The sequence below is a fragment of the Ceratotherium simum genome, chromosome 9 (assembly GCF_057802395.1).
Source record: "Ceratotherium simum simum isolate JZ-2026a chromosome 9, ASM5780239v1, whole genome shotgun sequence".
In the NCBI taxonomy this organism is placed as follows: domain Eukaryota; kingdom Metazoa; phylum Chordata; class Mammalia; order Perissodactyla; family Rhinocerotidae; genus Ceratotherium; species Ceratotherium simum.
In genome coordinates this window covers 11,480,512-11,495,666 of record NC_141908.1, presented here as the reverse complement: position 1 = coordinate 11,495,666, position 15,155 = coordinate 11,480,512, and the positions used below count along the sequence as shown (strand labels likewise).

At 54.0% G+C, this 15,155-nt stretch overlaps 1 protein-coding gene across 2 annotated transcripts; it reads right to left on the bottom strand.

Moving 5' to 3' along the window:
• Positions 1 to 10,470: 10,470 nt before the first annotated feature.
• Positions 10,471 to 12,511, bottom strand: C1QL2 (complement C1q like 2). 2 transcript variants are annotated; one of them, XM_087434935.1, is made up of 3 exons: positions 12,115 to 12,511; positions 11,828 to 12,075; positions 10,471 to 11,184 (listed from the first exon to the last, which is right to left on the bottom strand). In XM_087434935.1, the coding sequence occupies exons 1-3, from the start codon at positions 12,509 to 12,511 to the stop codon at positions 11,005 to 11,007; spliced, it is 825 nt and encodes a 274-aa protein (XP_087291061.1). In that variant the 3' UTR covers positions 10,471 to 11,004. The 2 variants fall into 2 exon arrangements, with proteins under 2 accessions (XP_087291061.1, XP_004423951.1); XM_004423894.3 differs by having other exon boundaries at positions 11,828 to 12,511.
• Positions 12,512 to 15,155: the final 2,644 nt, after the last annotated feature.

The following is a 15,155-nucleotide window of genomic DNA, read 5'->3' as shown; positions in this document are numbered from 1 at the left end:
TAAAGATTGTCTCACTTCCCAGCACCCACACAGGGCCTGGCACACAAGTGTGCATTGAATGTATGGATGTTGAATAAATGGATGAATGTGTGGATGGATGGATGGATGGACGGATGGATGGATGGAAGGATGGGTGGGTGGATGGATGGGTGGGTGGATAGATGAATGGATGTATGGATGGATGATGGATAGATGGATGATAGATGGATGGATGGATGGATGGATGGATGGATGGATGGATGCTCTAGCTGGTATATCCGGGAGGTTATGGGAGGGCTGCGGTACATGTAGGAAATTGGTCTGCTCTGAATACCCTAGAATAGGGGTGGGAATCTATCTGCTTGCTCCCACCCCCATCATGTTTACATATCCAGACCCCTTACTTTGAGCCAACAAATGCCCTTAGAATCTGACTGGACTGACTGGGAGGCCATTCTCAGCACGACTCTTAACCAGCTCTGTGGCCTTGGACCAATCCCTTCATTTATCTTAACCTAAGCTTCCTCTACTGGTAAATGGAGAGGAAATAGCTGACCCACCCAGGGACCAGGGTCCTTACAGAAATCAAATGGAAAGGAGCTCTCTGCCATCTCACCATACTGGTGAGTGTGGGGACTGGGGTGTCACTACAAATGAAAGAAAAGAGCTGCCAATGTGCTTTAGAAAGTATCAACCAAGGAAAATAAAATACATAAAAACGTGAAGTTGCTGCATGTCCAGGTGTCTGCATCTGTGTTTTCAGGACGTCATGATTTTGGTTCCTTTAGGCAACACAGGGACCCGCCTAACCCTCAGTCCCTGCCCTGAGATATTCCTTCTCCCCAGGCCCTCACTCCCGCATCATCCAGCCCTCAGCCCTGGACCCCATTGCACCCTCTGACCCACCCTCAAAACAAACTCCAAGCACATTTCAAAAAGAGTCAGCCACAAAGTTTATCATGTGTGTTGGAGGCAAGAGGAACAAGCCAATGGCATCAAATTCTTCCATCTTTCCAGCGTGGGGTAAGACTGGTCCAAGCAATGGGCGTGCTGGGCCAGACGCAGCACCAACACAGTGGACACTGTCACCCCCACCCCCAAAATGTATAAGCACCCACATACATACACACCGCATCCCACACACAGGCATCCCGGCCACAATAAACCTACAGATACACACATACAAACACACACACACACACACACACACACACGCACACGGATAGAAAGGCTCCAGGAGACCCCTCCCAGAGGCAAGCCCCACCTCCCTGCCTTTTGCCTTGCTGGTGCCTCCCCACTAGAATGGCATCTCAAACTCTTGTCAGTCCCTGCCTGGATGCAGCCTTCCAGGAGATGGAAGCCTCCATGCCCCCTTGTTTCTCTGCTCATGGCCCCCCTGGGCTCAGTGACGCCCTCCTTGGTGCTGTCTCCTCCCTGCTTTTGCCCCTGGCTCTGGTCTGGCTCCTCTCCTCCACTGAGAGGTCCTGCAGCACTGGGACACACCTCAGGACATCTCGTACCCCAGGGCCCAGCACAGAGCTCAATGTAGGTAGAGGAGGCACTCAACAAATCTTTGGAGAATAAATAAATAACCAGCAGATTTTCGGTGTGTGTGTTTTCTGCTCAGCCTCACTGCAAGCCCCCTAAGGATGATGACTATAACTTATATGGCAAACCGCAGCTCAGGGGTCACCACCTCCTAACCACTCCAGCCCTTCCTGGGCCCTCTTGCTTCTAGACAGAGATCCCCTGTACCCAGAGCAGCCATCTGGGCAGCCCTCCTCACGTGTGCATGGTCTCAGCACACACCTCAGCATCTCTGCTGTGCAGAGGAGGGGCTTTGTGGCCACACAGAGCTGGGCTTGAACTCTGGCTCCACCACCTCTTAGCTGTGGGCCTGGAGCAGAGGTCAGCTAGCTTCTCAAGTCCCAGCGCCCTCGGCTGTGAGATGGAAGGATTAACACCCCTGTTGTAGGGCCACAGAGAGTTGTAAATGAGGTCACGTGAGTCTCGTGCGCCTCCCAGAAGGTACTCGGCAAGCAGAGGGAGTACCATGGCTGTTATCACTGATAATTATTATTCCCGTCTTAGCCAGACTGAAGGAGGACAGGGACCAGGTCCCCTGCCACAGTGCTGGGTGCACAGTGGACACTCATTAAGCAGATTTTGAATGGAACACATAGCAAAGCTGGTTTTCAAAGTCCGGAGGTCAGTGGACTTCTCCCATCCGACTTTGTGCCCTTGAACAGGGTCTGGGTCTCCTGGGCGTGCATCCTGGATCTGGGGAAAGAAAGAAGAAACTCGCCTTCCAAAGACTTGTGAGGTCCATCTCGATCTCACGGAGGTGGGGCAGGTCTCGAAAGAGGCCTCGGCCTGGACTGTGTGCCCTCAATGTATACTCTCCACCGGGCCCCCTGGAGGGCCCCCTGCCCCAGCCCTGGGAGCTGTAGTGGGGATTAGCGGGTATTCTTACTATGCATGGCGAGAGGCCCTGAGCCACTGGGCTGTGCGCGTCAATTTGCAATCAGGCCGTGATGGAGCTGGGCCATCAATGGGAGTTTGCATATTTATGCAGCAGAGCCCCAAGACTTAGTCACGGCTCCAGGCCCAATTATGCAGGGGCTTATTAGCCTGGGAGTCAACAAGGGAGCCCCACCGGGATCTGCACAGGATCGTTGCATACATACCAGCATATGGGCGATGCTTACCACGGGGCTCACGCTCTCTGGGAGGCCAAGGCGTGAACGGTGGAAAAGGCACTGGGTTGAATTCTAGCTTTGACGTACGACTGTTGATATGGCCTTTCACCTCCTCATCTGTGAAATGGGTGCAACCATCTTACTGAAAGGATTGTAGACATGTTTGGGAAATGCCCTCGGTATCTCCTAACCCATTGGTGTGGGCATAAACGTCAGCTGTTGACCCTGAAATCTTGCCCCTTATTTCAAGCAGACTTCGTTTGATGATTCCTGAAATGTATCAGCTCAGGGGAGAAGAAAGCGGTCCCTAATAATTATGTCAACAACACCTACCATCCCCGGGTCTCAGGTGCTTACTCTTTGCCTCATACTGTGTTAGGACATCTCTTTAATCCTCCCAACCACTCATGTGGTAAGAGCATTGGCCCCATTCTACAGATGGGGAAAGCGAGGCTCAGCAAGTTAAATCTCTCTCAGAGTGTTGCAGAACCAGTTCAAGACAAAGATGTATTTGAATCCAAGTTCAAAGACTATAGTTGAGTTCCACTGAATAGCAGGAGTTTAGAAGAGTTGCCAGGTGGTATAGATGGAAAAGTGACTTTTTCAAAACAAATGTTTGAATGGTGATAATAACCAGCTTATTGAACAATTCCCATTAACATAGCTGACATCCATTAGCTCCTTCACTCCACCCGCTAGTCTTAAGGAATAGGTGGCATTTTATGGGAGAGGAAACCACAGCTCGGAGAGGTTATGCGACAAGCCTCAGATAACCAGCAGGCAAGTATGAGAGACAGGGCATTCGATTACAAGAGGCAGGGCCTTTGAATCAGACAGATGTGAGCTTCAATCTCAGGGCACTTCCTTGCTGTGTAATCTTGGGCAAATCACTAGCCCTCTTTGTGCCTCTGTTTTGACCTCTCCCAGAGTTGTTGTGAGAAATTTTGAGCTATGTAGCTTGCTGAGCCTCACTTTCCTTCATTCTTGAGATTAAGCAAGACAACACAGATAAAGGGCTCAGCTCAATAAAAAAAGAAATGTTTAAAACCACTTTTTTTTTCCTCTTTTCACTCTGTGTCATGACCTGGTTGCCTTCAAATAGCTGGGCTATTTTGGTGCACTCAGCTGCTGCCACTGCTCAGTCTGGTTCCAGAGCACACATCAGTTGCCCAGTGTGGCCTGGCATCCCTGCGCCTGCGTCAGTCTTCAGCTGGCCTGGAGTCACGAGGCATCAGAGCAGAATGTCCTGCCCTTCTCTGCTGCCTTCCCCATCCCCAGGTGCGGCACATCAGGGAGAGGCAGCAGCACCCGGCCCCGGATACGGGAACTACGGGAACTACTAGGGAGGAAGAGAGGGGAGAAGAGGGCCATTCTCCAAACCGCAGGCCTGGAGACCTGGGTACACAGGAAGCCGAGTTCCTGCCTGCTTTGCACCCACGAAACTATGGCCCTGCGAAACGCTGCATCTACCTGGAGGAAAAGGCCTCATTTACTAATTCCCACGAAGGCCCATGTGGGCAAGCAGACACACACCGTTGAAAAGCACAGCTCTGCCAATCAGTTGCCTAAGAGTCAAAATCGAGCGGTATTCTCTCTAGGAAAGCCTGGGGCACCATTGGTGCCCCGAACTCCAGTGGCCCTGCCTCCACGAACCTTCACCCTTCCTCCGATATATTGCATCCTTAACAAGGTTTGAAAAGCTAGAAGCAACAGGGGATCAGCCAAGGTCCATCCTAACTGGAGCCTAACATGCCCGGAGAACGAGGTCTCCAGCACCCCCTTTGGCCCCCACCCCCCAACACAGCCGGAGTCCTCTCCTTTCTCCCTGTGCCGGCAAAACTGGAGCACAACTGGGCTGGCAGGAGTTGATCTCTCGCTTTAATTCACTCAGTCCAGGGGAGGGACTGCTGGATGCAGATGATATACCACGAGGTAGACAGTGAGAACAGAAGGAGGGGAAGCACTTGAACCATCTGTAAATCAGATAAACACATCCTTTCTATTGCTCTGAACATCAAGTGGGGCTTTCCTGCGCGGGGAGCCTGTGTCTAGGTGGAGGGGCAACCCTGTTGGCAAAGGCTGTTCCTCTGCTCGCTCCGGAAGTCAGAAACAGCTCCAGGTCTAGTGGCAGAAGACTCTTTTAACCAGCCAAAGTCCATCCTCAATGGTACAGGGCATGCGCCTCGGTCAAAAGAAAAAGGGACCCCGGCAAACTGCCCCCAGGAGTTGTTCCAGAGCGATCATCACAGGAAAGGGCAGGTGCAGAACAGTGCTCAGAGTTTTACATTCTTCATGAACAAATCCACACACAAGTGCATTTGAAAAGTCTGGAAGAATACAAACCAAGCTGTTAACAGAAATTGTCTTTGGGGAAGGAGATCGCATAAGGAGAAGGGAATTTTTACTTTCTTTTTCATATTTCTCTATATTGCTTACATTTTTGGCAAGTGCATATTGTGTCAACAATTTTTCAAAAGATGTTTTTCATTTGGAGAAAATAAAAGAATCCCGACAGCGAAAGTAGCAACTGAGGGTCCTCGCTGGAAGCGAGGCTACTGCTGAGCAGCCCCAGAAAGCTGAGGAACATGCTGGAGGGCCTAGGGAGGGAACGTAAATCAGCCCAAAGCCACATGGGGCTGCAGTCGTAAGTTCATGTCAACTGGAGGGTTCTCTTGATTTCTAGAGGTGTAACCAGGCCCTTGAAGATTGCAATAAATGCTCCTCTGCATACCACACCATCTTCCCCATTCACCCAAACCTTACAAACTCAGATCCAAGGGGTGGAGGTGGATAGGGACCCATCGGTTAAAAGCAATATTCAACTTGCTGGGAAGATCCCCTCTGATCCCACTGTAAAGTCAGTCATCTGAGTGGAAATCTTCCCAAAATCTACTGTCCCAGAGTCCCCTAGGATTCCCCCATCCATCCATCCATCCAACCGTCCATTTCACAAATATTTACTGAGCACCTACTGTGTACTAGGCACCATTCTAAGTGCTGGGGAGAGGGGGTTCAGTGGTCACCCACAGAGATGATGCTGGGTCTCCTCTTGTGAAGCCTACAGCCCACAGGAAAGACAGACCAGCAAACGTGTGATCACAGTGGTGTGACAAGCACCACGGTAGGGAAGATCAGGGTACTACGGACTTTAAGGGAAGGGAAGAAGAGGAAACCCGGGGGCACCAGGCTGAGAGCTGGGGTTTACTAGAAGTGACATGCCAGCTGAGGCCTGAAGGAGGGCTGGGAACCAACCCAGAGGAGAGGTTTCCAAGTAAAGGGAACAGCATGACTAGAGTATGGAACAGTAAGAAGGGGGAGAGTGAGAAGTCCTGGAAACAAACTGATTAGAATATTAGGAGAGAGCAGACACTTGGGAGGCCTCCACAGAAGGTTCTTGATGCTGGCTTCACCTGTAGAGTGCTTGCTGGGGAGGCTGGTTTGTATCAGTGCGCCCTCATTGTGGATTCTCTGTAAGGTCTCACCTCCCTGCCCCACCCATATTCCCAAGAGTTTGGACTCTGGGGTCAGACAGACCTTGAGCCAGTCCTGGCCCTCACCTTGGGCAAGTCACCTAACCTCTCTGAGCCTCAGTTTCCTCATCTGAAAAGTGGGCCTAATAACAACACTTACTTCACTAGGGTATTACGAGGAAATAGTTGTGCCCTGGCACTGATTCCTGGTACATCATAAGGTCTCAATAAGTAAAAACTGTAGCTCCACCTGATTGGCCATGACTGGTAAGTGTCAAAGCTCAATGACAGGCACACGGGGGCTTGTTGCACTATTCCATTTATTTTTGAGTAGTTTCGAAATTGTTATGATAAAACTTATTTTTAAACACCACTGCTCGTAGTATTTACCGCAATTGCCATTGTGGTCCATGCCCCTTTCACTGAAGGAAATTAGAACACGGCAATAACAGGACCAAACACTCCGCCGGAATGCCTCACTTCCACCCGCCAGGCTCCTCCTCCGCAGTATTCTGGGACCCCTGGGAGAGAGCCTGCCCTGCGCCCGGCCCAGCCTGATTCCATGAGTTGGTTCCAATGTCAACATCAGAGCTTCAAACTCAGGTATAAGAAAGAAATACCGAAACTTTAGTTTGATTTATTTTTAATCTAAAAAATAGAAAGAAAATCAAGAGTTACTAATACTTACAATACGGGTTGAAACTGGGCACTCAAAGAATCAAAGTGCACAGCCTTACCTGTGACTCATAAAAGAACATATTTTCTTGCCTAAGACTCTGGAAAAATGGCAAGTTGAAGGGAAACACATGGATAACCCTTGTTTCTTTTTGTTCCACTAAGAGGAGCCCTGTCTCCAAACTTGGTTAGCCAGCCAGAATATAAATACTGATTTGAATGTGCAGATCCTTTAATGAATATAAATACAAAAAGATAGATATTTTTTAAATTATGGATTGACAGTAGCATATACAAATTATTCATAAGTCAAATACATATATTGGGTGTGAGTGCTCAAAAAGGTTTGTCCAATAGGACTGCACGATCAGTGAAGTTTGGAGCGACCCGTCTCCACAGTCTGGCCCCTGCATGGTGTCATCATAGTTCCATGCAGAGGGGGCCTGGATGTTTTGTCTTGGGTGCCCAAGAAAGCCATCTGCTCACGCAGATAGGAAGAAAATGTAGAAGAAGGCATAACTTTTAACCGAATTTCCAGGGCCAGGTGTGTATCTCATGCACTTAGACAGTCTTGAAAATAATTAGCCACACAGATGTGGACTCTGGGAATGAAGAAAGGGCCCTCTCGCCAATCAGGGACAGCCCTGCTCACTTCAGCTAAACCCTCTGCACCTGCAAGATGCCCCCGTTCCCACCACCAAGAGGGAGAAGGGAGAGCTGGTATAGGAGAAGGTGTTCATTGGACCCCAAGGAGAAGGGGTTGGGGGAAGGGGTGCTGATGAAGACAGACAGGTCCACATGGAGCATTTGGAGTTGGTGACCTGAGGGTCCCGCTGGGCCATCAACACTGACCCCAAGGCCAGATGTTCAGCCAAATTCCTCAGGAGTGGGAGCTTTTGTCTGGGGTGCTCTCTGGGGGCAGCCTGGGCCAGAAGTAGGGCTGGCTCTTCTTGTCTGACCCTTTGGAGGCACTGAGACTCCCTAGAGCAGGGGAAGGTCTGGGAAGTGTGTCTCACCCATCTGCTCTCCTCTCAAAGGCCTGGGGACCTGAGAGGTGGATGTGCCCCATCTGGGCAGTCAGGCAGGGGCACGGCCTGGTGGTCTGAGTTCAAGTCCCAGCTCAGTCTCTGATAAGCTTTGCAAACTTGAGCCAGTCTAGGAATGCTCTGAGCCCTATTTTCCCCACTTCCCAAATGGGCAGAAAAATATCTTTCCTACTTCCTGGGAGATGCCAGTATGATAATTCCAGTCTAAGAACACAGTTAGAAAATGGACCCAAAAGCAATTAGGAAATTAAAATAACACTTTATAACTATGATTTGTAATAATTCTCTACTCAACTAGAAACAGGAAGGGTAAGTGTCTGGGCAAAGGGTTTCTTCCACACCTACCCCAAGACTAATGGCACACAAGGTGGCATGGTGGGAGGCCTGGTCTCCCCATCCCTCCCTGCCCCCTTCTCAGGGAGTCCTCCAGAGAGATCGTGGGCTCATGTACCTCAGTGGGTAATGAGGGGCCTGCCTAGGACACGGAGAGTGTGCAGACGCAGAGAGAGCTTGCTCCTGAGCTGGCGAGCTCCTACCTAGGCCATGCCTCCCGCCCGCTGCCTCATCAATCTATCATCCTCTTAGCAGCTGACACCTCTGGCAGCACCTCCCAGCAGCCTGGGTATTAGAATTGCAAGAAGCCTGGTTGCACCGGGGAATACAGATGGAGGAATCTCAGATTCAAATTCGTCTAAGTATTGTGAACAGCCAGACCCGGGCAAGGCGTTTCTACTGCCCTTTCGCCAAAGGGGAGTGGGGGTCGGGGGGGGGGGGGAGTTTGTTAGAAGTACAAATTGCTTCTTAATGCAGAGGATAAAGCTGGGCTAGGGCACCTCCTTAGAAATTCCTCCCGCTCCCAGGAAAGCCACTGCTGCATGTCAATTTTAATTTTTGAAATTTAAACCAAGGGCTTTGTGTCTAAGCTCCATCTCATCCGGGGAAAGGGAGGAATAAGTCAAAAAGGATTAGGGGCCTGCTGAGGATTGCAGATCCATAGCAATTAGACTTCATTTGGGTCTCAGACATTTGGTTTTAATCGCATTTCTGGATGATACAATCCACAAGGCATCAGAAACTGATATGTATGCAACTGTAGATGGGGCCCGACTCTGCCCTCCCGGGTTCCTGAGCTCAGCTGGGTTTGGGCTCCACAATCAGTGGAGGTGGGTGGATGGGGAATTGAGGTTTGGTTTGGGTCTGGAACTGGGGGGATGGTGGCTTGTATACATATATATATTTGTTTTCCCCCTAGCTATCTTTGAGCACTTTATTCCCGGACTCAAAGCAGATGCAATCATTGCTAATATTCAAGTGAATGACAATAAAACATTATTCAAATAAAATAAGAGTGTAAAGAGGAACAGCGACGGCAACAGGACTCAAGGCAGGGGGTATAACCGTCTTTTAAATGGGAATCACAGCTTTCAGCGTCCTCCAGGAACTGAAGTCGAGCACAGTGCAACTTGGGGGCAGACATACAGCCTGAACACTGTCACCCACCACACTGACATAGATCTATGAAGGTGTGTGTGCGTGCACGTGTGTAACACAGATTAGTGATGACAACCACAACAGTATATCCACATGGGGGGTGTGTGTGTGTGTGTGTATTTCCAGCTTTACACACAAATACACTCTGGGGTTGCCTCTGTGTACACTCACATTTCTCTTCAAACAACTGATCAAAATGAGCTCAGGAAGTAGTAACAGGCTGCTAACTGGTTATTTTGTAGATAACTTACTGTTTATTGGAACTCAATGATCTAACAACAAAAACGAAAAAGTTAAAAAAAAAAAATCAAAACCACGTAGGGAGTTGTCCTAACTGGTGTGTGTGGAACGCTGTAGGGAAGCGAAGAGAGGAGACCAAGCAAACACATTCGGGTTCAGAGCCGGTGCCCCACACCACCACGCAAACGGGAAGGGAAGACTCCAGAAAAGGGCTGTCCCTCCCGGAGGGGTAGTATCTACCTCACTGACCACACGGTTCTGGGTGCATTCAGGGGGCTGGATGACCCACAGAACTGCCTCGGTTACCAGCTCTTTTGAGAGATGCGGACCCGGCCGGTGTGTGAGTACACACACATGTGCTGAGTATCCTGTGTGCCTGAGTGGGTGTGTTTCTTCCGGGACCTTCTGCACTTCCTTCTGGGGGAAATATCTCAGAGCTCACCTGCTGGCAGGTGCCTCTTTCATGCCTGCCATTTTGCAGAAATGCCTCCTCTTTCCCGTCCCGCTCAGCAACTCCTGCCCTTTGAACTCCTCCCACAAGGCTGGGAGCCTGGAGATCCAACTGGTCCTTGAGTCCCGTCCTGTCAGCTTCTAACTCTCCTGCACTCTCCTCTGGGCCCCTCCTGTTCAGGGCTGTAGCCTAGGGGAGAACTCCTCCCTCAAGGGGTGGGACGCTGCTACCCCATCTCCCCACATCTTTTCACCCAGCCCAGGTGGCAGGGACAAGGCAGTGGCTGGCAAGTAGGGCATAGATGGAACTATTCAGGGTCCAGTTAAGGTTACACCAAGGTGAGCGTCTGGAGGCCTGGTCCTGGGGCCACGCTGACAGAGACAGCAGAGCCCATAGTCTAAAAACATAATTTAATGCATCGCGGTGGGTCTGAGTCGGGAGTGCTGTGAATTTTCCGTTTGCTGGGATTCTGCTGCAGGAGGGTTTTTGGCTGATAGGGAAATTTGCACAAGTATTTTGGGTCACAAAGAAGGATGCCCCAGAGAGCTCGTGCTGGCCAGGGCGGGGAGCCCTGGGTCTCAGGGCACTTAGAAGAGGAAGGGGACTGGAGCAGGGCAGGTGTCCCGCCCGGCCTGTCCAGTCCAATCAGGTTTGCAAAGTCTGCGATGCCGCAGCCGCCCCGGCCGCAGGGGTTCATCTTCACGCTCTTCTCGTCACTTGGGCGTCCCCCTATCCCTCCCCAGGTTGGGGGCAGGGACCAGGAGCTCAGCCTGGAGCGTGATGAGTCGCAGACACACTTAAGTCGGGAGCGGGACAGGGAGGACAGCAGGGATGTGTCTTTTTCAACGATGTCAGGAAGTGTCATGAAGCTAGAGTGGTCCTCGCCAGGGAATAGCGCGCTCCCATGGGCATAGGGCGGCCTAAAGCCTCTCCACCTTGCGCTCCCTGAGCCCCTAATCCGGGTACAGAAGAAAGCCCGAGAACGTGCTGTACTTGTTGTTATTGCCTCCATGCGCCTTCCCGCCGTCCAGCTTCACGTACACCTCGTCTCCTGAGTCGAGGTGCAGCACCACGCTGTTACTGGCGTAGTCGTAGTTCTGGTCAGCGTCCTGCGCGATGGCGCTGGCCCGGACCTAGGGGCAAGCCGCCAGAGCGGGTGGGCCAGGGCTCCTCTGCCTGGGCCCTTGCCCGGCCCCCACATGGCGCGCCCCCTGGCCGGCCTTCTGCCCGCGGCTCCAGGGTCCACGCTCCCACCCAGGCTCCACGCTCTCTCTCGCCAACTTAGCCAACTCCCTCCCGGTCCCCTCCTCTCCGCAGCCAGCAAGTCCGGGAAGGAGGGAGAGCGCGGGCTTCATGGACACTGACCCAGCGGGGAAGGGCGGGAATGAGAGGCGACGGCTGAGAGCAAAGGAGACGGGAGGGCAAAGGGGCGACCGGGGCGCACAGGGGCAACTATTGAAGAATGAGGTTTCCGAGGATCCCACGAGGCTGCGGGCGGGTTCGCAAGTAGCCAGAGAATGCAGTTTGGGTAGCGAGATCCCTGGGAGCTTGGGGCACCACCTCTGGCGCTACATTCAGATAAACGCGACCAGGGCGCATTGGGAAGCGGGATGCTGTGGCGTGCTCCCCCACCCCCGCCCCCGCCCCGGGGCTCTCTCGGGCGCTTGCGAGTGGGGAGAAAGGCTGGTTTCCCAGGCGGTTCGGGGCGTGGGGTGGGGACCGGTGTCTACAGGGATTTGCGAGGATCGGCGGGCGTGGGGGTGGGGGGTCACTGACCTGCCCATTCTTGCAGAGGTCCGCCCACATGCTGGTGCCGTCGCCGCCGCGCATGAGGATGTGATAGGTGAAGAAGTAGATGCCGCGAACCTGGCAGCTGAACTTGCCAGTAGTGGGGTCGTAGTGATTGCCGAGATTGGTGACCACGTCGTCGAACTTGAGCACCTCGTAGCCTTCGTGGGGGCTCTTTAGACCCACGTAGAAGGCGATCTTGGGACCGCTAAAGGCGGCGCTCAGCGCGCCGGTCACTTCGCCCTCAGAGTCGCCGCCGCCCCCAGTTCCGCCACCCACCACCCCGACACCGCCTGCCGCGCCCGCGGTCAGCTGCAGCCCCGGCAGCCCGGGCCGCCCCGAGTCGCCCTTCTCCCCCGGGGGACCCCTGGGTCCAGGCGGGCCCGGCTCTCCGGGAGGCCCCCGCGGCCCGGGCTTGCCGGGTCGCCCTGGATCGCCCTTGGGTCCCTGGATGAAAGGAGGCGGAGGGTTGGCGCTTAGGTCCTGCATGACTTCCAGGGCGGCAGTGCTGGGTCCGGGCGGCGGCGCCTTAGCGCCCGCGGGCCCCCCGCCGGGTGCGGCGCTGTATGGGTCGCAGATCATGCGGCAGGTGCCCATCATTTCGTAGTGCGCTGCGCCCGGGGGCGCCGCCTGCAGCAGCAACGGCACGGCGATGAGCAGCCCCAACGCCATGGCAAGCAGCACGCCGACGGCCGCCAGGCAGGCGCGCCGCCGCCGCTGCCACAGCCGGGAGGCGACCGCCACCAGCTCCTCCTTGCCGCCCGGGGAGGTAATGGTGGGGCGGCGCGGGCGGCCCCGCTCCCCGCGCTCGGGGGCCGACTCCGCGGGTCCCGGCCGCGCCCCCGACGTGGCGACCCTCGGCTCCGGGCGCCCAACTACTTCAGCGAGAGGCGCCCCAGCCCAGGCGCCGCTGCCCACCGCGCTGGGGCTGCTCGGCAGAGCCGCGGAGCCCGGCGCGCATGGCGGGGGGCGCACAGGACAAGCCCGGCGCCCCACGGGTCCGGGCGGCGGCCGGGGAGCTCCGGGTGCGGGTTCCGCGTCCGGCGCGGGCTCGGCGGCGCTGCCTCCTCCCCGGCTCGGCGGGGCTCGGTGCGCAGCGAGGGCGCCCAGGCTCAGCGGCGCGCTCTGCTCTGCTCTCCCGCTGCTCGCTGGCTCCCGCGCGGAGGGGGCACCCAGCTACCCTGACGTAAGGAGTCCAGGGCTGAGCGGCGGAGGCGGCGAGGCAGCGCGCGCTGCCATCACTCGGGAGACGGCGCCCTCATGTCATCAGCCTTCGGTCCTCCTCCCATCGGGCGGCGTCCTCGGCAGAGGCGGCAAAGGCGCGGTTCCTCCGGCGGCGCCCGGGAGCCACAAGTGGGTGCAACAGGCGCAGCCCCGGGCCCTGGCGCCTCAGACACACCCACCGGCCGCCGCGCTCACGCGCTTCCCACCCGCCACACACACTCCCACGCGCGCACTCACGGGCGCACACGGGCACCTCCACATGACTACGAAGGCGCCCGGAATCCTGAAGCCAGCAAGGTCTTTCGGGGGTCACCTAATCCACCCGCCTGTCTACAAGCAGGACCAGACTTCAACCCACCAAGTCAAGGAGAACCCCAGTCCCATGACGCTCTGGAGCAAAGGACTGTCTGAAAGCCCTCCTGAGTTACTGCTTCAGAATGAAATAAATCTGCTCTGGAACGTCCTTCACACATCTAACCTGAGGACTCCAAGCTGTTAAATAGGCTCCAGAAGACCACCCCCACCGGCTCTTTGAATGACTCTGAAAAGCGCCCCCAGTACAAGAGTCTATTAGCCTCAGCCCCTTTCTTGCACCCAGAAAATGGCTGGCCCTTGTCCTCTGTATAAAGTTCACTTAGAAATGCTAATCCTTGACCCCCAGAACTTGATGGGAACCCTGGCACACTCAGCTCCCATTCCCACCTGCCACTACCACACAGACCCACTGACAGGTTCCTCTGGTTGTCTCCAGCTCCCTCCTACTGCTGTGGGTTTAGGTATTTTAAAAAATAGTCCAAAGCCATTGCGAGCCAAAGCCTTGAATAAGCTGTGACACTAGATTTACAGGAGAATTATCCATCTCCAACGCAGCATGTGAGGATAAAGGAAGGATGGGAGATGCTCCCGTGTATTGGGAAGACCTCCAGCTCAGAAATCAAAAGCCTGGTCTTTTGGTTCTGCTCTTGTCCTGAGTGGCTGTGTGACTTTGGGCAGGTCCTTCCCTTCTCTGAGACTCCATTTTCCTAAAGGCCTCGTGCGACATGGGGAGCACACCAGGCAGACCTGGGAGGAGAGTCCAAGGGCTGACATCAGTGTCTGGCAGAGCCTCAGCATCCCTGCAACAGCCATGTGCCCTCCTGAGGCTACTGCTTTGAGGAGAACATTCATTTATCAGGTAGTGTGTTCTCGTGGATTAGTTAACAATCCATTTTGTTTCTCTCTGGTCACTCTGGGTCATCTCCCCCACCCCACCCCACATTGCTCCAGCCTCTTCTTCATCGGTGTATTTCTCAGGGCATAGCAGAAGATCTGGCACCTGGTAGGCCCACAGGACACATTTGTGGACAGGATGGCTGAACCTAGCCTGAATCAAACTTTGCCCCCCGGGGGGAGAAGGAACTCATTTATTGGGCACCTACCATGATGTATCACGCACTTTGCACGTGCTGCTTCATCTACTCCTCCCAGTAAACCCTGTGGATTAGCAATTATTTTCCCATTATACAGATGAGAACACAAAGGCTTTGGAAGTGTACCGTGCTTTCCCAGTGTCCTCCTTCCTTATGACAGAGCTAGAATCCTCCTCACACCCCGACCGAGCGTTCTGAGAACCCCCTGGCAGTGAACGCAGCACCGACACTAGTTCCTGGCCACATTCTTCACTGGTTTGCTGGGTCCTGGGAGCCCTCCCTTCCCATCCCAGGGCCACCCTAGATCTAGAGAGCCACAGGGATTCCAGGGCCACACAGCCTGCTTCCAACCCTGGCTCTGCAGCTTCCCGTTTGTGTGACCTTGAGCAAATCGCTCACCTCCTGAGCCTCAGTCTCCATGTGTGGAGAATGGGAATGATAAAAGTGCCCACTGCAGTTATTGAGGGATGAAATGAATTAATAAATATAAAGGCCTTAGAGCAAGAGCTGACTCGGGAAAGGTGAGCTATCATTATTAACTGCTGATACTTTGGATCTCCACCGCCATGTTTGTGACCACTAAGATGAGACATGTGGGTGGTAAGGGGGGTGAGGGAGGCAGATTCATGATTTTAAAAAGAGAGAGACCCAAAGACCACCCCCACACTCTATCCTTCTCCGAA

Excerpts from the sequence above, each read along its gene's own strand:
- C1QL2 (XM_004423894.3), bottom strand. The coding sequence starts at position 12,511 with ATGGCGTTGGGGCTGCTCATCGCCGTGCCGTTGCTGCTGCAGGCGGCG. Across the intron at positions 11,185-11,827 it reads ACCTCTGCAAGAATGGGCAG|GTCCGGGCCAGCGCCATCGC; the intron begins GTCAGTGACCCC and ends GCTTGCCCCTAG.